This window comes from Syngnathus scovelli, chromosome 13 (genome assembly GCF_024217435.2).
Source record: "Syngnathus scovelli strain Florida chromosome 13, RoL_Ssco_1.2, whole genome shotgun sequence".
Taxonomy (NCBI): Eukaryota; Metazoa; Chordata; class Actinopteri; order Syngnathiformes; family Syngnathidae; genus Syngnathus; species Syngnathus scovelli.
The window spans coordinates 11,835,698-11,861,296 of record NC_090859.1 but is presented as its reverse complement, the minus strand read 5'-3'; the positions used below and the strand labels follow the sequence as shown (position 1 = coordinate 11,861,296).

At 41.5% G+C, this 25,599-nt stretch overlaps 1 protein-coding gene across 1 annotated transcript; it reads right to left on the bottom strand.

The window, feature by feature from the left end:
* Positions 1-281: 281 nt before the first annotated feature.
* On the bottom strand, positions 282-24,892 carry nsmfa (NMDA receptor synaptonuclear signaling and neuronal migration factor a). The gene is made up of 19 exons (XM_049737970.1): positions 24,744-24,892; positions 24,239-24,312; positions 19,879-20,069; positions 19,722-19,793; positions 13,787-13,848; positions 12,714-13,577; positions 11,616-11,682; positions 11,039-11,044; positions 9,791-9,859; positions 7,446-7,498; positions 6,522-6,611; positions 4,928-5,058; positions 4,666-4,749; positions 4,559-4,592; positions 3,505-3,575; positions 3,269-3,348; positions 2,993-3,095; positions 2,030-2,105; positions 282-1,454 (listed from the first exon to the last, which is right to left on the bottom strand). Exons 4-19 carry the CDS (start codon positions 19,790-19,792, stop codon positions 1,357-1,359), a joined length of 1,959 nt encoding a protein of 652 aa, XP_049593927.1. The 5' UTR covers position 19,793; positions 19,879-20,069; positions 24,239-24,312; positions 24,744-24,892; the 3' UTR covers positions 282-1,356.
* Between the last annotated feature and the right edge of the window lie 707 nt (positions 24,893-25,599).

Here is a 25,599-nt window from a genome sequence, read left to right as displayed (position 1 = left end):
GGTGGCACCAGCTTCAATGCGCATTACCGGCACCTACTGTTTGAAGTAATATGAACTGAAAAAAAGAACGAAACACTTTAGGAAGTAATTTGTTCACTCTCGTTCACTGAAAACAAAATCGTTCTTTTGAACGAATCGTTCACTCACGAGCCAACACTAACAGCAACACACACACCGCGGCACACTGGTTGGGAAACACTATCTTAAACGTATGAATAAAAATATGATTAACTTTGTCTCTTTCTGGCATTCTGAAAGACTGTGTGCATGGGAAAAAAAGGTCACAGAATGACATCATCTTTAATGTAAGATTCCACCACTGAGGACACATTGAGAAAATATTCATAGCCATGTTTATATAACCTCCACGCCCTTCCATTTTTTTTAACATCTCCACGTGTCATCCGAGCCCTTTTGTTTTTGTCTCCAACAATTTGTACGTTACATCATGATGATCAATCATTAACAAGTCTGTTGATTATCAGTCTCAAATATTATAATTTGTCATCTAAAGAAAACCAATACTGAGAGGGAGATAGAGATGCTTCCATCCCAATAAAATGCTAACAATCAATAAAAAAAAATCAATAATCACAGATTCATTCATTAATTAATCCAAGAAACATAGTCAAATGCCCATCGTTACGATGTTAGAGGATTTTTGTGTGTGAAATTTTGCAGTACTTGCTTAGGTCAAACATTTGGATGGCTTCTACATCCCTCTTGACATCACAGCAGGAATGTGAACACATTTAACTTTTCACAGCCGCAAAGAAAACACAAGAATTTTTCTCTCCTTTTTTTTTTTGCCATGGTAAGCGACCACATTCACCCCCCCGGGAAAAAAAAAAAAAACAATTTGAGAAGTACAGTACATTTCCTTAGCACTAACAGTACATTCACTCCCAGCGAGATGGCGATAAACATTAGGATATCTTACACAATTGTTTAGTGGCTAAAACCTGAGTTGTTCCAACATATGTCTGTAAGAAAACAGCACAGAAATGCAACATCAAAAATAAACTATAAGTCATTGATCCGATCAGCTGATCAAGTGGATTATTATCTTTATGACTGAAGCTATGCCAGGATTCTCACATTTTTTATATCACAAAAACCTGGCATTTAAACAGGGTGTGTAGACTTTTTATAGCCACTGTATGTAGGAGACACGATCACACATCCTCGCAACCAAATAGTGACTTAAATGGGCTCTTTACAGATGACTTTTTAAACACTCCAAATGAAGAGCAAGTCTTTTTTTTTTTCTTCAAGTCATTCAGGGTCCTTATCCCTTTTCCATAAAATAATGCTGTTCATATGGAGTTGACGCCAGGTGAGAGATCATCTTGGGCGTCACAAAAGGTCTTCATAGTCCAACAGTTTGGAGTGCTGACGTGTCTTCCACAGGCGATAGAGGCGGAAGTCAAAGTACATCTCGATCATCTCTTTGCCTTCATGAGAGGAACAGAAAAAAATTAAAATTTTAAGATTCAAGTTGAATTGGCTTGAGGCTAGACAGACTTTTTTGAGTAAAAACAAACACACTAAACAACAGTAAGGCTTTTTTAGTTAAAAAACAACAATTTAAGTAAGGTTTCAACAACGATGAACCTTTTCATTAATGACGGTGTTCAGTAAAGCTTTAAAAATCTTTAAAAGTCCTACAAAAGAGAAAAATTATGGTTGCCATTGAGACGGCTGGAGTCATTTCCTTTCATGTGCTGCCCCCTACTGGGTGAAAGTGTAACATCATTTTTCGACAAGTGGTGCAGGGTGAATAATATCTGCCTCACTCTCCATTTTAAACAATTTTATTGTTACATTGGAAAACTATTAGCTGTTTATTTTCTACTGATCTAACAGGTACTCTTTAGTGTGAATGCTACCATGTCAAATATGAATAAGAGAATGTATTGTTCCAAGTGTTTTTATCTTATAATATAAAAGCCTTTTGTAATACTGTCTGAAAGTTTTTAATATTCATAAGCATATGAGTGTGTGTGTGTGTGCATGCATTCACACTGACCCTGCGCAGAAAGCTCCAGTGGCGACTCAAACTCCACAGAATAAGGCCTCATCAGATTCTTCAGTTTCTGGAACAGCTGTTGGGCACAGATAAGAAAGCAAAGGCCTATTAAGCCACTTTACACGCTCAGCAGGGAAGGCTGCATCGCTACATCAAACACGCTACAAAAAAAAAACAAAAAAATTCAAAAAACACACGCTTGGACAGTGATGAATCCAGTTTGTTACTGGGAAAACAAAACGTTTGAACACAAGTTGTATGCATCATCTCGTTGTGATCTGTTGTGTTTGACTTTCGTGTAAATTATTACGATGAAAGGCGTGCGAATTTGTTCCTTCCTTCCTTCATTCATTCATTCATTCATTCATTCATTCATTCATTCATTCATTCATTCATTCATTCATGTGTTTATTCATTTACTTATGTATTTACTCATTCATACATTCATTAATTTATTTTTAATTGGATTTTGGATTTATTCGTTTGTTTATTTATTTTTATTTTTTATTTATTCGTTCGTTTACTTACTCATTTATTTATTTATTTATTTATTTAGTATTTTTATTGTTTTATTTTTCATTTGTTTATTTTTTTATTCATTCATTCGTTTATTTATTTATTTATTTATTTATTTATTTATTTATTTATTTATTTATTTATTTATTTATTTATTGTCTTGAAGCAACCGTGCACACACAGCGTTTGACTATCTGGATAAACACTGATGTTGCAGTCTGTTTCTCTTTGCGTCACCAATCAGCCCATCAAGCCTGCAGAGATCCAAATTTATGTAACGCTTTGGCAGACAGGATTAGAACGGATACAAATGGCTGGCTTGGATCAATGTTTGCTGACATGCACGCGTCCGCGGGCGCCATTTGTTGTCTTTCTCCGCATACTAATGAGTGAAAGCTTGCAAGAAAAAAATATTGCTGATTTTATTCTGAACATTTTTCTGCGTACCTTCTCTCCATTGGGGTTTCCTAAGACGTAGCAACCCATGATATGGATGAGGTTGGGCTCCGGGTTGACTTTACTCATCATTCTGCTGAGTCGTCTCCAGAATCTAAATCAACCCAAAAAAAAGAAAGGCATCAGCTAAGAATTTATACTGAATTTATTTATCAGCCCATGCCTTCATGTAACATTTATATTATGAAAAGACAAAAGGAAGATATCCTTGCGCATGTTCTCAACCACATTTAGTTTTAAGAAAAAAAAAAAAAAAAATGGACTCACTGGCTCATGTCCTCCTCTTTTTCCACCTTAGCAAATGTTGCTACTTTATTCTTCAGGAGGTACAGGTGACCCGGGCCTCCCTAAAAGACGCACCAAAAAAAAAAAAACTTGAACACACCGTCAATCAAAATGTATTTGCCTTTAATTGTTATCCATGGACATAATGTAATCCGTGGGTAGCCGATGCACATCCAATAACCTTCAACAAAACATCGATTTCTATCCCGGTCACCCACCTGGCAAAAGATGAGCATCCTCCAGAACTTGCTCCCCCTCCTGTACGCTGTCAGCTTCTTCTCAATTTCCTCTGTGAGCAAGAGTGAGAAAGGAGAACAGTTGGACCGACACAAAGGTCAGAGATGCGATGAGAGAGAGGCGAGACGAGTAAATGTGCGAACACGCCACGATTGAATTAAAGCAGGTCAATGGACGACAGTGAACCGGTGACCTGAAATGAGTTTGTGTAAGTGATTCATTAGTGTCTGGTCGATAACTGCGTGGGCTTCCACACCGTTGGACTTCATTAACTGGCCAAAACACAAGGGACCATTTAAGTGTTTTTTGTTCATCATGCGAAGCTTCATTTGCTACATGAGACCATTAAAAGCAAAGTCATAGCTTCTTTCGGAGGGCTAGTATGAGCACCTCATATTATATACAGTAAAAGCTAAAAAACAAACTGACAAATAACTCGTTTTCAAATCAGATGAGTAAAAACTGGTCAAATATTAAAAAAAAAGATATTAAAAGTGAAGACAATTCTAGTTATGACACGAATTTGATGCACAATTTGTCTTCACGGGCCACATAAAATGATTTGGCTCCCGGGCCTTGGGTTTGACACCTGTGATTTATAAATAAACAAAATGACAAAAACTATGCCTGACACACAATATTTATCAGTTGTTGTATATCAATAAAAAAACAATTATTTTTTTTTGGACACCTTCAACTTTGCAACTCAAAACTTGTATTAACGAGGATGTTCAGCAAAACTTTCAGTTGGTAATAAGGTCAGCTGAAATTAAACCGTTAACTCAGCAAGCATAATTGGTTGCAAAAGTGTCAAGCGGTCGCCTGGGGGAGAGATTTTTTTTTCCCAAGTCTTCGCTGATACCTTTGAAGCAGCATTCTCGCATTTGTCAATCATAAGGGGTGAGATAAAGGTAGACCCTTTCGTCAAGCGGTAATAAGGAGGTAGAGTGTAAACAACAGGGGCCCTAAGAATGACCCATGAGGAATGCCCGCTAGCAAGCTAGCTAATTACATAATTGAAAAAGTCAGACTCACCCAAAATGTCATCAAATGTTGCATGTTCGTGATCCTAAGCAAGAAGAGAAACCATTTGTAAGAAAAGGACATCCTTGCCTTGAGTGTATTTGGAGTGTTTGACTCACGTAGAGGATCGGGATGATGGATGGATCATCCCTGCGGATGATGGTGGGTACGTACTCCGCCTTAGGGACCTTGGAGGAGATCAGCTGAAGGTGGAACGAAAAGGAAGGAAAGTTTTGGAGATGAGCATCAATAAATTGTGTGTGAAAATTATTGAGGTAAAACGGAAAGCAATATTCAGAACATTTATCGTCTTTTCTGAATGGATGCTGCTTAAATTGTGGATATATTGGAATCTGATGTTAGCATTGTTGGATACCTCACCATGATTTTGGGAGGTATAAAGTCGTCCCCCTCGCAGGCAAGCCTCTCTATCTCTCTCTCTTCCTCCCAGTCGGCGGCTTCATCAACGCCGCCTTCGTCCAGGGTGCCGCAGGAAGTCTGCAGGTCCCCGCCTTGAAAAGAACGAAGCACACTAATGAGAATTGGAATGTGCGGGGGTGAAAAAAAGGTAAAGACAAACGTGTGGATGAGGAGAGAGTTGTTCAGATGGTACGCCGGAGGGGTGAGTTCTTAATGGATGTTGGTGGTGTTTGAAAATGGCAGATGGAAAAGGCAGAGACAGCTGTCAGACGTGTAAAATGACTGATGGTGAGAGCGAGCCGATTTTGATCATAACATCACACAGCCAGTCATGAAATATCTCGTAATGCAGAGACTGACGGATGAAACGAGGCGAAAATAAAATATATCATCTGGGATTTTAAACAGCATAGAGGTGCAGTTATAAGTATGTATTTTTTTTTTATTGAAATTATTATTTGACCTGTTATTTGGACATATGACACAATCACTCTAAGAAATAATGAATTTTAATGAATATTATTGGGCTTAATTGCCAAAACTCATTTGAAAGATATCAGGGGAATAAACGTAAATTAACAACGGTTTTGTTTGATTTACCCGTTTGGCAATTATTTAACATTTAAAAGGAAATGTGATTAGTGAATAGTGAAAAGCAAACAGCGGCTAAGCGGTGTTTAATCACTACGATGACAAGATGAGTTGAGTATTTGAAATCCGCAATGTTCTTTCCACATCATTAGCCGCTAATGTTATTTGCTCCTCATTCGTTCGGCTGCTACGACGGCATCAAAAGAAATTCGACCTCATTTCAAATGATTTTTTTTTTTTTTTTTACAGAAATGGATTCAAATGAAACAAAACAGTTGAATGAACATTTTGGAAATTATTGAACAAAAAGGATATATATATATTTTTTTAAAGTATCCTGGGAAATAATATTTAACTTATTTCTTATTAGGCTAATTTGTGGCAGACTGTGATTGACCATGAGAATAATTGGTGTAGAAAATGGATGGATGGATATTTTATTTTAGGAGGGGACATACAGTAAACAAAACAAACACATTGCTAAATTTGACAACAATCATCGCTAGACCATCAGGGTGACTCCTCCAGCGAATCCCAAAACCTTTTCTTCAGGGAAAGTGAGACAACTCCACATCAGCACAACATCACACCGCGCTCAACAGTACCGATGATGGACGTGGAGGAAAAAACATAAAAACCACAAAAGACACAAAACACAGACATCATCAGACAAAGACAAGCTGCATATGCAACAACCGAGAGATCAACACACACCTTCGGTTCGACTTGTATATTTTTGTCGTAAAACACACACAGACGCACACACACACAGTGCATTTTGGTAAACACAATTTGGGGCGTAAAGGCACACGGACTGACAGGGGCAGATTTAACAACAGAGACAGCGAGTTGGTGTTTTTGACTTAACTTCATGATTCAAACATTTAGTTTTTCCACTTGAATGCCAGGTAAGAAAATGTACAACTAGTTGTGTTTGTGATGTGTGTATGCAGTGTGGACTCACTGTCTCTGGGTTCATGAGGAGAATCAGTCTTGACAGGGGTGGGGTCACTCCAGGAGCGGCTGAAACTCTTCGATCTACGCTCAGCGAACGCTAGTGCAGGTAGGCGGGGTGGAGGGGGAGAGATCGTCACGCGTACATTTTGGAAACCACAAACGACCTTAAACGTACAAGTGCGGAGGCGGATGTAGCTACAAGAGCACAGATGAAGCAAACTTCCACTTGGAAGACAAACAAACGGACACATCGCTTCACTTGAGATCAAATTCATCCAAGATGTGGAAATAGTGTTGTCTATATGTGCCTCGTGATTGGCTGTCCAGGATGTAAGCCCCGCCCCCTTCACCATAAACAACATACTGGTATCGGTCTGGGAAAAAAATAGTATCGGATATCCCGAGTTGCAATATTCAGTATGTTTATTACAACTCTAATCAACACTTTGTGCTCTCGGCAGCTTAGTAAATACGTGAAGAAAATGCAGTAATTATGGGAGTCACATAATTATCACAGCAGCGCCAATGCTTCCCTAATCAGCAATTTCAGAAACGGGCGGGGGTGTTTATAGGACTGAATGAAGGAAAACTAAAAACTTGAGCAAATTATTCCATTCAACTCTATACGAGTCTAATCGTACAGAGTGAACACACGCACACAAAACCTCGAAACTCGTAGAATATGTCGAGCCTTAAAACAAACTTTCAAAGCAAAGCCACAGGAAAAGACCACCTACAGCGTTTACACTCATTTCTTCTGACACACGCACAAATTCCGGAAGTCCCCGAATGCAGCATCATTTGCAGCCTCACATATGCCAAACTGGCAGTAAACCAAGAAAAAAACACACACACACAAAATGAAGGCGAGGTGAACAACACTGATGATTTGTGCGTCAATCACACACACGCGCTCAAACATCTGACTCACTCTGTGCTTTTATCCTTCTGCTGCCCACCATACGAAGATGCTTCCGGAAGTTCCTTTGGGCGGAGGAGGAGGAGGAGAGGGAGAAGGCAGCCAAATGTAAGGGCAGTAGAAAGTGCAGAGGAAGCGGGTGGGTGGGGAAAAACAAATGGTTGGAAGACAAAACAAGACGTTATTAAGTCTCCAGCACAATTATTATAGGTAATGTTCTTGTCAGTGTGGGCGGTAAAGAGCAGTTGAGTCATTCATGGAACGACACGCGGACGAGAGGAAAGCCCTCATTCTTCGCAAAGCATCTCGCAAAAGTCGACCCAGTCAAGTGTTTTCCTGTGATTTCATTTGCTGATAGCATGTCATCAAATAATCGTTTTTTGTCATCAGCAATATGTGGTTGGAAAAAAAGGAAGATTGATGACATTAATCAGAATGTAAAGATTTTTCAATTGCCACGTTTTGGTTTTTTACTTTAATTCAATGGATACTGTGTTGCCCCTTTTGTTGTACACAACATGGCCACCTGGGGGCAGTATACTGACATACCTGGAGATGGTTAGTAACATGCAGTAATCATTTTTCAACTGTTATCCATCCATCCATCCATCCATCCATCCATCCATCCATCCATCCATCCATCCATCCATCCATCCATCCATCCATCCATCCATCCATCCATCCATCCATCCATCCATCCATCCATCCATCCATCCATCCATCCAGCCATCCATCCATCCATCCATCCATCCATCCAAATATAATTAATATCCTTTTCTTGGGGTCGTTATTCAGGTCGTAGAGAATGAACAACGGTGTCGGTTAATGAGGTGTTACAATGCTCCGCCGCATCTAATCACTGAATAAATGTCAACGCAAAAACAAAACGACAAACTGCGTTGTTGGAATTGGCTCTTTTTCAAGCAATGTAAAGAAGGACTTTCACTACTTTTCTCTTTCCACGATTGATTGCCCCCATATTTTATCCTTTTTTTTATTACTCTATACTTCTTTAAGTGAGGTTGAGCCCATGAACAAGTCTTGTTGTCTTTCTATCTTTGACAATAACAATAATGAATTCCACTATCAGTGTTTTTCATCGCGCTTTGTGAAGACAAAACATGTTGTGGAGATGCTTCACTCTGCTCGTTATCAGCGATCCAAATGACGCTTTTATTTTCATAAACATATCGCGAGACAAAGTGCAACTGACAGCGCAAGCAGAAAGGCGACAAAGATCGAGGCTGATGGTAAAAGAAATAAAATGTTCCTCACATTTTAGAGGTTATACGGGATGACGCGCGGCATCAAAAGGATGCTCCGATAACGGTACGATAAAGAGCCTGCAGACTTGGATTAAACTGTCTTTGTTGTTTAGAACTTTGGATAAAAGTGGCCTCATTATGTTCGTCAGAAATAGTACACGGGCATGCAAAACACAGAAGCGCACAGTAGGTGTCCCCCGTATGTAGGGTGTACCCTATTTTCCGTGCTCTTCTTTTTAGCAAGTTCCCTGTAGTTTTTTTTAATATATTTTTGTTGGTTCACAATATAAAAACAATGTCCCTGCCTTTCCATAAAAGTCCATGTGTGAATATATTTTATAACTGCAAATGAATGAAACATGAATGAAGGTGAAATTGAATTTAAAAAAAACTGTTTGAAGACAGAAACATTAAGAAAGTCATGAACTGCCAACTTATTTGGATGTGCCCCAAATTGAATGGATTTTGTCCTTGGCCCGTGTCAGACCTGTCCAGGGAGACATTAATTAACTAATAAAGTGGTGATAAAAAAAAATCCAAAAAGGATTCTTTTTAGAATGACACATCTATCGTCGTCGGAACAATATAACCTCCAGTTAACGCGATTGTGCATAATCCTGACAGAAAAAAAAATAAAAAAGGCACTTCAGCCAAGGTAATAAATATTTAAAGCGATGGTGTCGGATATCGGCGGGCGGAGTTTGCAGTGTTCCCAAAAGTTTGTTGTGACCACTCACTTTGATTAAAGAACACGCAAAGCGCGTCCACACTGCAGATGGATGATAGCGATTGAGAAAGATGCGCTCGCTTGGTGTCAAGTGTCCCATCTGTGACACGGCATCTGAGCTCCAAGTCTTAAGGACGCCAAAGTGCTTTCGAAGTTATTCAACGTGTTACTTTGTCCTCCTAACGAAAGCGGGGAGCTCATGTTTTTTTCGAAAAGAGTCGGGCCACAAAACGCAAACAGTGTGACACCCCGCTTAGAGTCTCTTCCTCTCTTCGCTTTAGTCAGATTAGACTCAGCGTCGAGTATCGAAGCCAGCAGACGGATGTAAACAGCGCCGAGGCAAAGCCTGACGGGACGCTTCGTACCTCTGGTTGACTTCTGCTGAATCGTGCTCCCTCTCTCGCCTTTTTCTCGGGCCAAATCCCCGGAAAGCCCTGCCGGGATGCGGCACAGTATTTAAGGGATAAAAGAGGGAGAAGCCGGCGTGGCGAAGGGAGGGAGGGGGGGAGAAGCGAGGATGGAGGCCGATGCCAGAGTTTTTAGTTGCGGAATTAGTTTAGCGGTGAAGGAGATGCTGCTACAGCTCAGTTTAGTGCCAACTTTCATCACTAGTTTACAGCTTCATTATTGTCATTATGCTTGTTATACAGCACTGAATTCCAATAAGTGTGCCAGGATCACACTCAATTGGTCCAAAAAGAAAATTCAAATCGGAGTCGCAATGTATCAGAATGCAGTTTTCGAGTCAATTGTATTTGGAATTGTCTTGATTTTCTAATTGAAGTTTTTTTTACATCAATTTATGGGCCTTGATTTTAACATAGACTAAAACTGTCACGATTAATACATCTGATAGTCTATTGCAAATACCAATTAATTTACCAATTAAGTTACAACACAAGGGAAGAGAAGAACAACAATATGGATGAACCGAAAGTTTGGGGCAGATGGACCGACAGCAAAGTTCAGGCATCTTAGCGATATTCTCCGGGGCTGACACCGTTAATACGTGTCGGCCATGTTGTGAAATGCATCACTTGCAATGTGTGGCTCAGCAGTGATCAACACATTTGTGTGAACATGATTGGCGTTTGTTCAATGCAGACACGGCGCGAGAGGACACTAACCCTGCCAGTTATTCTGACTGAAATATGTGTTTTATAATAATTGCTGATTATTACTACGGCTTCTTCACTTCCCATCCAATTAAATTTGTGAAGTGAAACTTATATTTGGATCTGTCTGCAAGACTTTCTCACTATAATCTGTCTAGATTTAAACACACATGGATTACATTTTTCAATAATCCCGCTGCATTTAGTTTGTGTAAGGAGTTAAGCAGTTGTGTTAGTTGGCTTCAATTGAGCGAGGATTGACCTGAAGGACAGCTAAGCAGTATGAAATGTTTAGGCTTGATTCTGTTAAAAGCATAATGTTCAATTAGTAGTTTGTTATATTTGCTATTCAAAATTGTGTGCTTATTTGTACTGCTTGTTTTTTTAAGAAAGAAACAGTCAAACAATTGTGAGGTTAAATGGGAGCTCGTAAGGTTAAGAAGAAACAACAGTTGGACAAAATACACCAAATTAGACAAGTAGGGTTTAAATACTCACGATATCCTGAGTTGTTTGTCCCGGTTTAAATTAGCGTGCAAGAAGAGAAGGGGAGAATAAAAAACACAATATAGTCATCAGGGTGCATCAAGTCTATAAAAACACAGAGAAAAAGAAGGAATGTGTCGTGAACGTTAATGTTTGACCCCTTCAAAAATGGCCAAACCCATTTAGTGATTATATGAGTCACAGAATTTGCTCTTAACAAGAATCTAACGGATTATATAAGTAAATAACAGTGTAAAATATATTTAAAAAAAATAAAGGAATACAAATATGGACAAATGTTCCTTAAGTGTCCAACTACCCATAAATGCATCAGCAAAAGTCAAAGCCTCCCATAATATTTAAGATTATTATAAAACATATTATAAAATATAATCTCTGTATAAATTTAAATGACATTTACTGCAATTCATTACATTGGCTAAGATTTAAGGATCTGCAAACTGATATTAGTGCTTTTTTAAATTAAAATTCACTGGCAAGCGAAAGGGGGACATTTATCTAAAAGGCTATAAAAACGACATTCGCTTGGAACACGAATGGACGTATTACGTAGCTTTCCAATACTCACGCCTGCATAGTGGTTGTGGCGGTTTGAAAGCTGAACATGTTTTCCTTGGGGAACCAGTTAGCGTCATCTGCAAAAAGAAACGAAAATAGTCAAAAAAGTGGCATAAATACCGACCCCAAAAAGTTGTACGAGAAGGTAGTATGTTTGAATATGAAAGCACAAAAGCGGCACCATCACTTCACAGTCCAGCACTCCACAAATGGAGAGAGAGAGGAGACACACAGGAAAAAAAGAGATACAAGGAGACAAAAAGTCAGAAAAATACAGGCCACTGTTACAGGCAACACCAAACGCCCCAAAGCTCATCAGACCAGTGAGGAAATAGATATTGCAAAAGTTTAGCGGAACAATTAAAAATGATTAGGGTAGTGTTATTTTCCATCTGTTAGCAACTAACTCTAACTTTTTTACGTTATTTTATGCTTGTTATAAACAGAACATTGATATTCCAGCACCTCATAATGTATTTAACTCTTTGATTAGATTTTTCGATCTATTAGCTTGTGTTAGCTAAATATTAGCACCGTTGTGGCCTCTGTCATCAACATTTTGATTGCTAACAGTAGTCTTAGTTTATTTATATCATTCTTAGTTGTATAATTCTGGTTTAAAGTAATTTGAGTCTCTTTTAGCTTTGTTAGGCGAGGTGACAATAGCATCGTTTCGCTTCTGTTAGCCAAAACTAAGTAACTTTGACTAGAGCAGGGGTCCCCAACCAGCAGTCGGTCGATTTGGTACTTGGTCTCAGAGGTATATTTAAAAGTATTAAGAATTAAATTTTCAGTAATTTTGGGGGAGAGAATATATACCCTACTTGTTCATTATCACCAGTTTGAAAAGAAGTATTTTGGTACCATAGTTTGTGGTACCGGTAGAGTTTGAGCCGGTAGAGTTTGAGCTATTTACGACGACTATGAATATTTGGTGGGGGGTTTTATCACTTGATCTTTTTCCCCCGTGATTCAGAGGTTTACTTTACTCCATGCATTAAGAGGTTTTCCAAAAGCTATTTCTTCTCCGGTCTGAAGCCGTGACCCAATTCCAAACCCGTGTATATTTGAGAGCCTCTCCTCTTCTGTGTGTCCCCTGCCCCCTCACCTCTCTCCAGCCCAGTCACCCGGTCCACACTCCACATCCTCTCTAGGCGTCGGTGCTGCTTGCCTGGCTCTCGGGATGCGCTTTCCAGGTCCAGGGATCCTTGGCTCCGGGAGGGGACGGCACTGCAGGACTCGCAGGCTAGCCCGCTGCATTCAGGCTCCCCTTTTCCGCCGTCCCCCCAACTGCGGATGTTGTGGGCACTGACGGAGGTTTGGAGAGGAGGCTGAGCCAGGTGATGGTGGTGGTGGCTGTGGTGGTGTGCCGCCTGGTGGGAGTGAGAACCGGAGACACTCATGGCTTGCTGGTTGCTGCTTCCGCTCGGCCCGGAGGCTCCTCTGCTGGTGGAAGGTCCCGTGTGGTGGTGGTGAATTCCGTGGTGCCGGCTGCTCCCGGTCTGGGAATGTTGAGTCGGAGACGACGAGGAGGACGAAGGGGAAGTGGAGGGCTGGATCAAGGTAGCGTGACCACCTTTGGCTCCCACTCCTCCACTCCCTGACCTCTCCTTTAAGACGTCCAGTTCGAGGCTCTCCTTGCTGCCCCGGCCGCCACTCATCAGCATACCGTGGCGGGTGGTGATGGTGTAGACGCGAGCAGGCTGCAGCGTGCACTCCACGCCCTTCTGCTTGTCCTCCTCCACTGAGAAGCTACGTTCGAGGGATAACCGCACTGGCTTATTGGAAACGGTAATGGAAGGAGGTTGGCGACGTAGACCCAAAGAGGTTTTCACGACTATGTCCTCCGAGTTATTTTTGGTGTCCTCGGTGTTGTCGGAGCACAGACGATTCAGGTGTTTGTTGTTAGGGCCGGTGGTCTCGGTTGGCGACTCTGGGTCAGCGCCCACCAAGGTTTCACACAGGAGATGAGCTAGAGTTTCAAAGAAGAAAAAGTAGATCATCACTAAAGATCCAACATTCAAAATCAAGTCAGCCGTAAAGAAGCCGAGCATGACAAAGCAAAAAATCAAATCTGCTGAAGTCAAAAGGCAAGCGCAGCCTTGCTTTTCTAGAAAACGAAGGGGGACGGAAGGACGACCGCAACGAAGCACCAAATGTCAGAACGGCAAAGGCGCTGACCTGATCCGTTTCGATTCTCAGGGTGTGTGTGGGACAGGTACTCTCCAAATGCTCGTGCTGCTCTGTGGACACACACACATATACACCAAGCCATCAATTTATGGGTGTGTTGGAAGGATGGGTGAGTAACACCGGAAGCAAAAAGGGCTAGCTGAGTCTAAATTAAAAAAGCGAATTGTCTTCTTTGTTGGCTCACGCCACCCACAGACTAAGATGCAGCTGTTTTATCTGCATACTTCAGGCAGCCTCGGGGAGAGCGAGACGAGAGAAGGAGGGACAGCGGGGGAGGACGGAGGGGGAATGGTTTCAGGTAGATGTTTCAAAGCGTGACCTCAGTTTGCAGCTGAGGGAGGCCACCAATATTTTTCTACATTCTCCAAAACACACACACAACCTTATGACGGATAATGGACAAAAAAAAAAGACTCTCACTCTATTAATATTAATCAATCCCGCTAGCAATTCTCATGTGATTATTCTCTCTGATTACATTCTGCACAAAATTAGCTAACCAATTTCCATCAAATGTAGTCAAGCAAGACATTTTGATGTGGATTCGTATTTAAGGATTTTATCTTCATGTTAATAACTAATCACAACCACAGGCATCTTTCTTAGCCAAGATTTATACCTCACTAAATCGGAACAAAAATAGTTTCTGGGTTCTGTGGATTCCTCAAGGGACAAAGTGAGTGAACAAAGCCGCTTTACATGATTAAATAAAAACAGCCTTAAAGACGACCTACCAGTGAACCCCTACAACAAGTCAAGTACACGTTTCAGAGATGAAGACAAACGGGTTCAAATGATTCAGCGACTCGAAGAAAAGTCAAAGAATCCCCCCCCCCCACACCCCTCCGGAATTGTAACTTAACGCTCGAGGAAACTCTTCAAACGGCTGCATTTACATTTCACGGTCCAACTGACCCAATTCGAGGGATTAGAACAAGCTTCAACTAATTGATTTACATACAACAGAAAAGTTGGAAATATTGAGGTTGGATTGGCTCTCGTCCCTTCTGGACCCATCACCGGGTTCGCTATTCCACTCAATTTTGAGTGTAGAATTGGATTAACGGGTTATGAGTACTTGACAATGTCTTCAGAAAAGTGGCAAGAGCGGACCCTCGAAATGAAGTGTTCTATTCAGCAGGTGTCTCTTATGAAGTTCCGCACTGGTGTTGTATTATTCAGAAGGTCGGTTGATTGGAATCCGCAAACAATGGCACTGGCCATCATGATGCATTATGTGGCAGGAAATGGAGAATGAAAGCGAGCGAGCGAGCCGGGCGCGTCTCGGTCTGTCCATTATAACAAATTCGTGTTCGGGTTCTCCGTGATGAGAAATGGAAGTGTTTGACGGGCAATTTGAAATGATACAAAGTATTAGCATAGAGCAGTGAAGTGATCAAGGGGATGGGGGGGGGGGATGTTCTGGTTGTCTTTATGACTTTAATCTTGTAATATTACAACTTCATTTTTGTAATTTTACGACTTTTTTTTAATCATTTGGATTCTTTAAAATTATGACTTTTTGTCCTTATATTATGACTTTAATTTTTCCTTCATGAATGATTACCACTATATTCTTGTAATTTTATATCATTGTCTGAATTTAAGATTATTAGACTGAAACATATCGTAAAAAAAATTCTCATCTTAAAAATCGAATTCATTTTTTTTCTTATTATTAAACAATAAGAACACTTTATTTCCATTTTATATATTTTTGAATTTTATATCATTGTCTAATTTTAATATTATTAGACCAAAATATATCTTTAAAAAAATTCTGATCTTACAATTATAATTCATATATTTTTTCTCTTATTAAACAATAAGAACACTTTATTCCCATTTTTTCATTAAGACTTTTCACTTCTGCTTTTGTATCAGACAAAAGTTTTACATTTATATATACTAGAGACGCACATGATGGATGTTGAGGTGTCTTCTCAGCTCTCCGAATACATTGCAAGTGGACACAGAAGGACACTTATGATAAATGATGCCGCCATGGGCACTAAGTCATCACATTATCGACTCACATCTGATTGTCTCCTGGCTATTCCCAATGCCATTTAACACAGTGACCATATATCTTGAAAGGACGGGAGTCTTGTGGTGGAAGAAAATAATAAATAAATAAAATAAAATGCACCCTGGCAGCATTCCCATTGGTTTGAATAGCGTCAGGCCTAATGTCCCTCCAGGCGTCTCGCCGCTGTAAACAATGGGCTGCCAAGCAAACAGATGCCTCACTCGTCGCGCGCTTTGATTGAATCTCCTCATTCTCTCGGGCGGACTAATTGAATTAGGTCCCCTACCGGTACGCGTGGCTTTGAAGCAGGAACCTGCTGGGCAAGATTTTTTTTTTTTTCAAATATGTGGGGTGTGCTCGCCCATTAAAACATCAACAATTGATGCAAGAATCAACTCCACACATTGCTTGACACATTTTTACATTGATTGTTTTGAACCCAGCTGTCATATTGATCCAAATATCGATCTAAACCAAGAAGGTATTTTATCATGGTATTTTTTTTCCAAACTCTTTCTGGCGCCATGAGAAATTAGGCCTGGCACGCAAACTTCAAATCCCTGATCCTAACCCATAACGGTAAGTTTGTGTACCGATTTATTTTCGCCAACTAGGTCATCGTTTTATAGACTGCGTCAGTCAAGAAAAATAACTTTGGAACGATGTGACCACAGCTGTTTACTTTTGTGACCTATTAAAAGCTAACGACGTGTTTTACCATTTTAATCAACGATAACATAATAATTTTGCCTATTTGTTTTAGCATATTAAATTAGCGAAGACAGTCTGGGGACTCCCTTGCATACAAAGCTTGACTTTAACATACTTCGTTGATACCAATTACTCTTTTCCTATTTAGACAAGGCTTTGCTTTTTGCATTGGCGGAGCTAGGATTTTTTTCCTGGGGGGGGGCATGGGGCAAGGATATCTTAGTGGGTTAAAAAAACAAAATACAAGAAATGCTAATAAAGATTCGGAATGGAGGGAGAAAAAACAAATAAAAATAGCCAAAAAGTCAATTATCTGGGGGGGGGCATCCTAGAACAGATTTTATTCTACCCTATTATTTATCTTATAGCTTATTGAGTTGCTAATCGACAGGGGTTCTTGCTTTAACAAAGGCTTCGGAAGCCTACAATAACAAAAGCAATAAACTCGAGTTGACATGCTTTCAATAAAACGGCACCTTGCTCATAAAAAGTCAGTCAGTCAGTCAGTCAGTACGTTTAATGGTGACAAATTTATAGTCACTCTCCAAAGAGGAAGAGACAGATGGAGAGGAAAACGCCATGGTGGAATTGTTATTCAAGCAAGCAAGTCAGGAACCAGTAAACGGATCCTTCACAGGGTTCCTTCTTTACGTCAATGCGTAAAATGATTCGCTCAAGAATAAAAATGAATTATGCAATCAAGCAAAGAGGGCCGTGACAAAAGAAAAACGCACCTGTCGGCCATTGTGGATACAATAATTTGCATCCGTGTGTAAAATCCTTTCATCTGTCACGCCCTCGCAGCGCGAACCCCTCGTCCGATGGCCGTCGGGCGTGACTCCATCGAGCCTCCTCTCGGGCGGGGGGGCATCATCAAAGCGTTTTACAATCCTTATGACAGCATTGGAGAGCCTCTCCATTGAAGGCTCTCAGTGGCTCATTGTGTCTATTAAGCTGCTGGAGGCGAGCGAGTGACCTGTTTCATAACCAGCCATCCATAAACATGAAGACTCTTTGCTCCACAGAAGGTTTTCCTCTGCCACAATATTTAACAAATAAAATACGACAGTGTGTGTGTTAAAATATAAGCACGCAAAAAGCACTTTGGCACGCTTGCCTGTACATTTGCAGGGTCATATGCCGGCGAGTAGTTAATAAATATTGCATGTGATTGAGCATAGTTTCCCATCAGCAGGAGCCAAGGTTCAGAGCGCTATTAACGCACCAAAATTAAAGCGGGCCACACGCCTGACTACTCTTAAAGAGGATTTTATGACATAAGCCTCTTTAATGAGAGACAGAGTTTTCGACCGTAGACAAAAGTTGCCCTCGGATTTGGCTAATAACGGGATGCATGTGAAATGCGTTCCGTGATAGAGCTCATTAAGATGAATGGAAATGCCATTAATAAGGAAAATAACACTTGATAATATTAAAACAGACATGTCATTTTTGGTGCAATTCAAAGAATATTGTGCTGCTCCTTCAGAGGTTCCCACATTGACCACCAGGGGGCAGTGAAGCAAAGTCAAAGTCAAAGTCAAGTCAAAGTCAGCTTTATTGTCAATTTCTCCACATGCCAAAGACACACAAAGAAACCGAAATTTCGTTCCCCCCTATCCCACGGTGACAAGACATGGCTCACAACAGACAACAAGTAAACAAGTATAACAAAAGCGTGCTGAATAAATAATGAATAAATAACACAACAACAACAATAATAAACAACAATAAATAAATAGGAGGAGCAGAAAAAAAAAAAAGGAGCAAGTGCGCGTACAGCAGACATTCCCGAAAGTAGCGCAACAGTGCCGCACGCTACGCAGAAGGGGGTAGCGAGTTCAGGGCCCTAACAGCCTGGAGAAAGAAGCTGTTTGCGAGTCTGGTGGTGCGGGAGCGCAGGCTCCTGTACCTCTTCCCAGAGGGCAAATAATTCCGAGTCACACTTTACGAGTTATTCCCATGCGATGGAAAGTCAAAGCTAACTCTTCAAGTGCTCATAGCCGACTGTCAAAATAAATCACTGTTATAGCCGCCTATGGAATTGGAATATTAAAGTTAAAACCAACGACAAAACTATGTGTACTTTGATCTGTGCTGAGAACACACAATTAAATCCACATGCTAATAGTTAGCATACCTTCTTCTACAGCGTTCAATACTGTTTTTCTACAAGGCCCTGCTACATTACGAGTTATTTTGTAGAAGAGTATGTAGGCCACGCCTCTTAAAAGCACATCGAACACCCTAACAAAAATTCCAATAAATTTCATGCTTGCATTTAAATGCGACTTAAATGAGCTTTTTATCGACTGGTTCACTCAATGCAGAAGCCCTGTGGCACCACGCTACTTCTCACAGGTCGGAACGAGCACCCGGGGTGTTGGTCGGGATGTTGGAAATCAGTATACGTGTAAGTCCAACATACGTGCCGACGCTCCACTATTTTTCCTCACAGGACAGTTATCGTCCAATTGGGGTTGCATTAGAAGAATGGAAATCTCCTTCTTCTCCTGCCGCCTTCCTAACAATGCAGGCTTCCCACTCAGGACAGCCTGTGCAGCCAGTGGGCAAATCTGTATGAGAAGCACATCTCCTCTCAAGGTGGCACACATACAAACGCAGCGCCGCATGCAAACGAGGCTGTGCGAGGTTACAAGACCCGAGCGAGGAAGAAGGAGAGCTGAACAAGGTAGATGACGTAACGGTACGTCGGGCCACATGTGTGATGCAGAGTCAAGGTCATTCATTGATACAAATGGAATCATCACCGAGACGAGACTCTCCATGTCGGTATAAATAAATAAATAAAAAATCCACGTCCTGGATGAACTGTATGGACTCCTGCCAAAGTGTCTGCTTTACTAGACGGAAGTGACAATGATGGATGATCCCTTCCAGTTGATAGATTGGCATCATTCTGATCAAACTGTGTAACCCCCCCTAGCCAAAAAGATTGTACAGAGCAGCCCCCCCCCCCCCCCCTCCTGCATGACTTTCATTACACAATGATGCTTCATTCACAAACAGAGACTCGAGTCTACAACGTGTCCTGCATTGGACGACTCATTAGAATTTTGGTGCGCCATCTCGAAGCTCACATATGGCACATTATTCGGACATAAACTTTAAACATACAGCACATGCGGGAATGAAAAGGGAGCCAGAGCGACTGTTACTCACCTAACTTTTGCCGCCACGGACGATATCGCGTCGTTTCTCAAATTCCTCCTTTTGGACGCGGCGGTTCCCATGCTGACATGGAAACGACGCAGACGGAAAGCAGATCATTCCCAGCACTCATTAAAAAAAATAAAAAAATAAAAATAAACACTCTCACTGTCTTTCTTGAGGACGGATGGAGGAATGCGGCAAAGAGGAAATCCGCCAGCGCCCCCCTTAAAAAAAAAAAAACAACAACAGAAAAAAGGAAAGGAGCACGTGCGCAGGAGTCCGCGTAGAAATACACGCGTGGAGTCCTCCACGCTCTCTGCTCGGTGTCTCAATGACGTGGAAGTGCACCGACGAAGCCTGAGAGAGAGAGAGAGAGGGGAGAGGGTGGAGGGATCATCACACCATCAGCAGCAGCAGCAGCAGTAGCACAAAGGGGAGGGGGCGTGGAAGTGGCATGTGATGGACACGAGTGCTGGTATTCCCTGCAGGGACCCCTGCAGCTTGTGGCTCACTTGGGAGCGTGGAATTTATCATTACAGGGGGGGGACACGGTTTGATTCGGTTTGTTTATAATCCCACACAATTTTCCTCCCATAGGAAATAATAAAAATTGAATTTATCCATGCTAGGGTCAAGCCGTGGCTAGCATAAAAGCTTTATGAGCTTCACGGCCAATGTTTGAAAGGAGCTTGCAGAATATAGCCTCGCTTCACTTGAGGTGTTGAAAATAATCGATAAATAATCGACTATTTTGATATTTAGTCATACCAAATAAATAATCATTGGTTAGGAAACAGACATTGGGAGAAAATGTTAGCAAACAAGGGAATCAGGATGTATGTTTTTCTTTCTGAAGGTGGATATTCCACCATAGTTTCAGCCAAGTGTGTTTTTTTTACAATGAGAAGCTCTGGAGCATTCCACGATATAAAAGGACACACCCAAATATGCACGCAGACTCATCGTGCATACAGATAACAGCCCGGGCAGGAGACAAATTACGCCTTAACGGCCGATTAGCCTTCGAACATCAAATCGAATAGTCCTCCGGCCCGCGGGTCAATTCGACAGCATCGCAAATGCACAAGATGTCCTTGAGCATCTTATGGATTCTACTGCATGCACAGCATCCACATACACACACATGCGGCATGGAGACAGAAAAGGGGATGGAAATCAATAAATAAAGAAAAGTCCCATTGGGTTGGTGTGAGCTCCTTTAGACCATTAAGTAATAAATTATTTTGGGCCAGTTTGACCGAGACTGCGAGAATGTGTGTGTCGGAGGACTGTAGATGAGGAGGGAGCAGGGGAGGGATGAATGAGCAGAAAAGGCAGAGGGGGGGAAAAAAAAGAGGGAGGGAAATGTGAATGGGCAATTGGGAGACACCAAGATGTGAAAAAGTGAGAAAATGGAAGCTCATAAATTCATATCTACGGAAGAAATTGGTGTTTCCTTTGACCCTGAGCAGTCAATGCTTGACTGACTGCAACACAGATCAATGACAAAGTCTGCAACGGTCACAACAGCAGTCGGTCATGTGTGGCTTTCATTGATTTGATCGTATTTTTATTTTTGGGGGAAAAAATACTAATAAAATTAAAATTGAATTATTTTTGGCAAAAAAAACAATGACAAAGATAATGTAAATGCCTTTTTTTGCGTAAACTGCTGTTTAAAATAAACAAATCAAAACAAATTATTTTAGTATAAATTGACTCCACTTGTCAGCATAAAAATGTTTTTTTAACATCCAACTTGACAATGACAAAACTAATACTACATAAATTAAAATTTCAAAATTAAAATTTGTTTTAAAGCTACATGTAGTGTATGCTAGTAGTGACTATGCTAACAACCATAACGCTTGTACCAGTTGGCCGAATACAAATAAATACTCCTCAAAAAAATATTGCCAGTCTCACCTTCTTTTAAGATACATGTTCTATTGGTTCCACCGACATTAGCATGCTGCACTTTAAGCCGATCACTTTGTCGCTAAAGGCCATTCTCATGACAGAGGCGGGCTCGAGATGAGTGATGACACCAAATGATGAGCATTTGCAAGGACAAGATGAAGATTTAGAAGGTGCGAGCGAGATGTACGCGTTCATCTATATGGGAGCAGCAAGGAATGGCATAACATTAGGCGGCTTACTTCTCGTCTGACTGAGAAGCCACCGCATAGAACAGTGGAAGCGAGGGCATGGTGCACGCTCACTTGCCATGGCGGGGCGGGGTCAGGCGAGATGAATGGCGGCAGTAAAGTGACACAAGCGAGGCTTAGAAATGAAGTGCACTGGTGGAAGGAGAGCATTTCACGGGCGGGTGATTGATAGCGCAATTCATAGGCAGGGTTGAGAAACCATGTGTGTGTGCATGTATGTGTACATGTATATAATAGCAAGATGGGTCCAGATAGCTAGCGATACTCGACATAGCTAGATAGAGCGATGCTGAAACGGATTAATGGCATTTTCATTTATTTCAATGGGGAAAGATTATTTGGTATACGAGTGTTTGGAGTTCATTTAAAAAAAAAGTGTATTTTAAGGCACCGTTGCATCTGACTGAAATCAGATTTCTGGTTTTACCCTAACACACACTCTCCCCGACGTGAGTGAAACTGCAGAAGAAAACTCTCAAACAAGGTCAGCCAGCAGACATTTATCCCCTCTGTGTTAGAGGACTCGTGCCAGCACATCAATTTTGCCGTAAGAAGCCCGAGTGCATACAATTACAAAGGCAAGCCGTGATGGATAAACGGAGCGTGAAAGCGTCCAGAGGCAGGCAGTAAGCAGGCTTGCTGGGAAATAAAGTGCCATACAGGCAGATCCTTATCCAGAACTGCGAATGGAGTGTGCGCACATTTCATGTTTAGTAGAGCAGCTGCCAACAGAAACGAAGGAAAATTAAAACATTACACGTGCGGACATGAAGCTAACCCCGGAAGCATGTTAATGAATCGCTGAGAGGGCCACAAGCTCTTGCCATCACTTTCATCTGCTCTTTCCACTACATTTCTATTTGGCCATTCTCCTTAACATTTAAATCTTGCCAAGTTGCTCTGAAATGCTGGAAATTTTGATCTGACATGACATGAGGCTACTGTGCGCCATTCTGGAGCTTTAAACCTCCTGCCTGGGGGGGAAATGAAACAAAAGGGAGATAAGAGAATGGACTGTAATTGAAGCACAGAGTGGGTGTCGTTGTCAAACATGTCCAAAATGCCGCACTCACTCCTCCACCTTTCTCCCCTGCAGATTGGGAGAACATCTCTTCAGTATTTAATCATTGCAGACAGCAAACCCAAACTCCCTCTCATGATGGTGACTCATCTCTCTCTTCCGCATCTCTCTCCTTCTCTCTCCTCTGCGCTTGCCAAAAGTCGTCTGGATGGTAATTGTCATTCCGCCTGGTTAACGGGAATCCCCGCAGTCACAGAGTCCACCCACCTCCGACCGAGTGACATTCAGCCGACTGCGATAAATGAGCCATGGAATCCCACAGTTGACGTGGGGGGAATAAAAAGGTCCTAATTCGCCGGCATGACGACGGCAAACGCGTCGCAGAGGAAGAGCGGACGTCACCTTGAACGAACCGAGTATCAAAGATATCGGAATTCATTTTCAATTTTCTATCCATCCATTTTTATGACAATGTGGACAAAAAACAAGTTAATTAGGGAACCACAGAGTGGATTAGATGTCATATAATATGCTCCTGCATAAAGCGGTCGTGCACGGCCAAGCCTACAATATCTTCCCCTGGGCGTATAGTCGGCCACTTTAGTTGTCCCCACGAGCACTCCATCTGAGAATGTGAAAGCGATTGATGGCCCTCTGGACTACAAAAGCAGCCATTACAGAGGACGCTACCGAACAAAAGCCAGCTCTGCTCTTCTCAAAGAGCTCCTCTGGTGTTAAGGTCAAACAGACACGTTTCTACGGCGATAACAGAAGCTCTTAATTCACGCCGACAGCTCCTGGATGACTGGGAAGGTCATGGAGGAACTATATCTGAGTTTCTGAATGCATTTTGTTTCACTGGGTCAATTTGGGCATTTCACCTTTTCAATTCAATGGCAAAAGTGGTAGTATAAAAAAGATACTAACTAGAAAGGTAACAAATGGATAGCCAAGAACACTTATTTTTCATTGACATTATTAGAGGTATAAAAGTGAAAGCCTATTCATTAACAAAAATGCTACAAAGGCACACAGCCAGCTCTCAAGGGGTGTTTTGAAAGAAGACTATTCACAGCAAAACCAAAAAGGTACCATCAATAAAAAAAATAAGTGGTGGCGATGCAGTAAGTGGTCATGTATGTGCGCTGACTGCAGTGTAAGCGAATTTCCTAGCTTGTTCGTCATGACATAAGTCATACTAAAGCGGCAGACCGGCAATCTCATTTGAGGTCTGGAATCACCTCCGAGACTAACGACATTGGCTCTAGGTTGGCTCCATGTGTGTGTGGGATCTTCTTCCTACGTGACATCCATGCCTATCCCCCACCTTGACTCACCTTGCAACTGCAGCAGATCTGGCTCCTTTTTTCTTCGTAGTCCCGATGCCATGCATAGCCAGGTGAGTCGAGACCTTGGTGGAAGGAACGTTGGGAGAGTGAACGAAAGCGGGAGTGTGGTAATTCAAATGCTACTTTGCTATCCCTTGAGAATCCCCAATCCGCTGCAATACTATTGTAGATGGCATAAAATGGCTGCTCATTTGTTGTATATTTATGACTCCACGGCGCTTATGGTCCCTGGCGTGAGTGTCTTTGGTGCAGCGTTAGCAGATTCTGCAATGCAAAGAAATTGGGGAAACTTTGTGGGTATATTTAAGCTTAGAACAAAAGTGGATGAATAAAGGGAGTTGAACACGATGGCCCAGTTCTTGTCTTGCTTTACTGAAAACAAAACCTTACTGGAATTATTCATGTCGACTATTAATCCACTTTTGGAGCTATTTCAAATCTCCTATCGTGTGTCTTGTATAAAAAAATATATCAAATCTTAAAGGAACCGTACCGTGATTTTTGAGGTGTCACATTCACAGCGTGTCGGCTTCGCGGTGCAATTAGTGCCGACAGATTTGGGGGACTGGAGATGAGTTGGCGACCTTTCGACAGCCAGCCGGCTTGATTTATGGAAGGTTAAATAGAGCAGTGCAAATACACACATAAATATCCGTGTGTCTACTTTCCTGAGCAAGCTGTGTCGTCCTCCACCTGTGTTTCATTACCGGCCGTCCTTCTCCTCGTGCCTTCGGGCTACCTGAGAAATGGGGACAAAAAGGACTGGAAGAGGTAAATGGGTCACTCATTTGTTTGTGTTAATGTGATGCAACACAAAGCGTGCTTTCTTTATATGTCTTCTCTAGAGTCCTTCTAAAAAAAAACTGTGACCTGCGTGTTGGGAGTGTAGGTTGGATGTTCTGTTTTTAAATGCAACATGGGAGGTCACATGGAAAATAAGTCATCTGCCTGAAGTTGTTTCAGCCCTCTTGAAAGCCGATAATAGCTGAAGCATCTCACTCTTGTTCAAAACACGTCACCGGGGGGGTGCTGACAGACACAAAAAGGAGACCTCGGTGTTGATTGCACAACAGAAATAACTCCAGTGACGTGAAGAGTGTACTTTTTTTTTTTTTGGTCAGGATTATTTCTATTGTGATGGTGTCTCTAGGCAAAATAAAAAAAAGTTTCAGTGTCCAAACGTTTTTTTTTTTCTCCAATATAATCATTTATTTATCATAAACATACAAATGACACAATAGTAGTTTTTAGTAACACCTGATTATCAAAGACATAATGATACAACGTAATAAATACTCAAGTTATGGAGCGAAGGCATACTGGTAAACATTTATGTGCTTAATAATCAG

Bases quoted from the DNA above. Each gene is read 5' to 3' on its own strand.
- nsmfa (XM_049737970.1), bottom strand. From the start codon at position 19,792: ATGGGAACCGCCGCGTCCAAAAGGAGGAATTTGAGAAACGACGCGATA. The intron at 11,683-12,713 runs GTGAGGGGGCAG...TTCTTTTTGCAG, and splicing joins GGTGACTGGGCTGGAGAGAG to ATGACGCTAACTGGTTCCCC. The intron at 2,106-2,992 runs GTACGCAGAAAA...TGTGCCCAACAG, and splicing joins GAAACCCCAATGGAGAGAAG to CTGTTCCAGAAACTGAAGAA.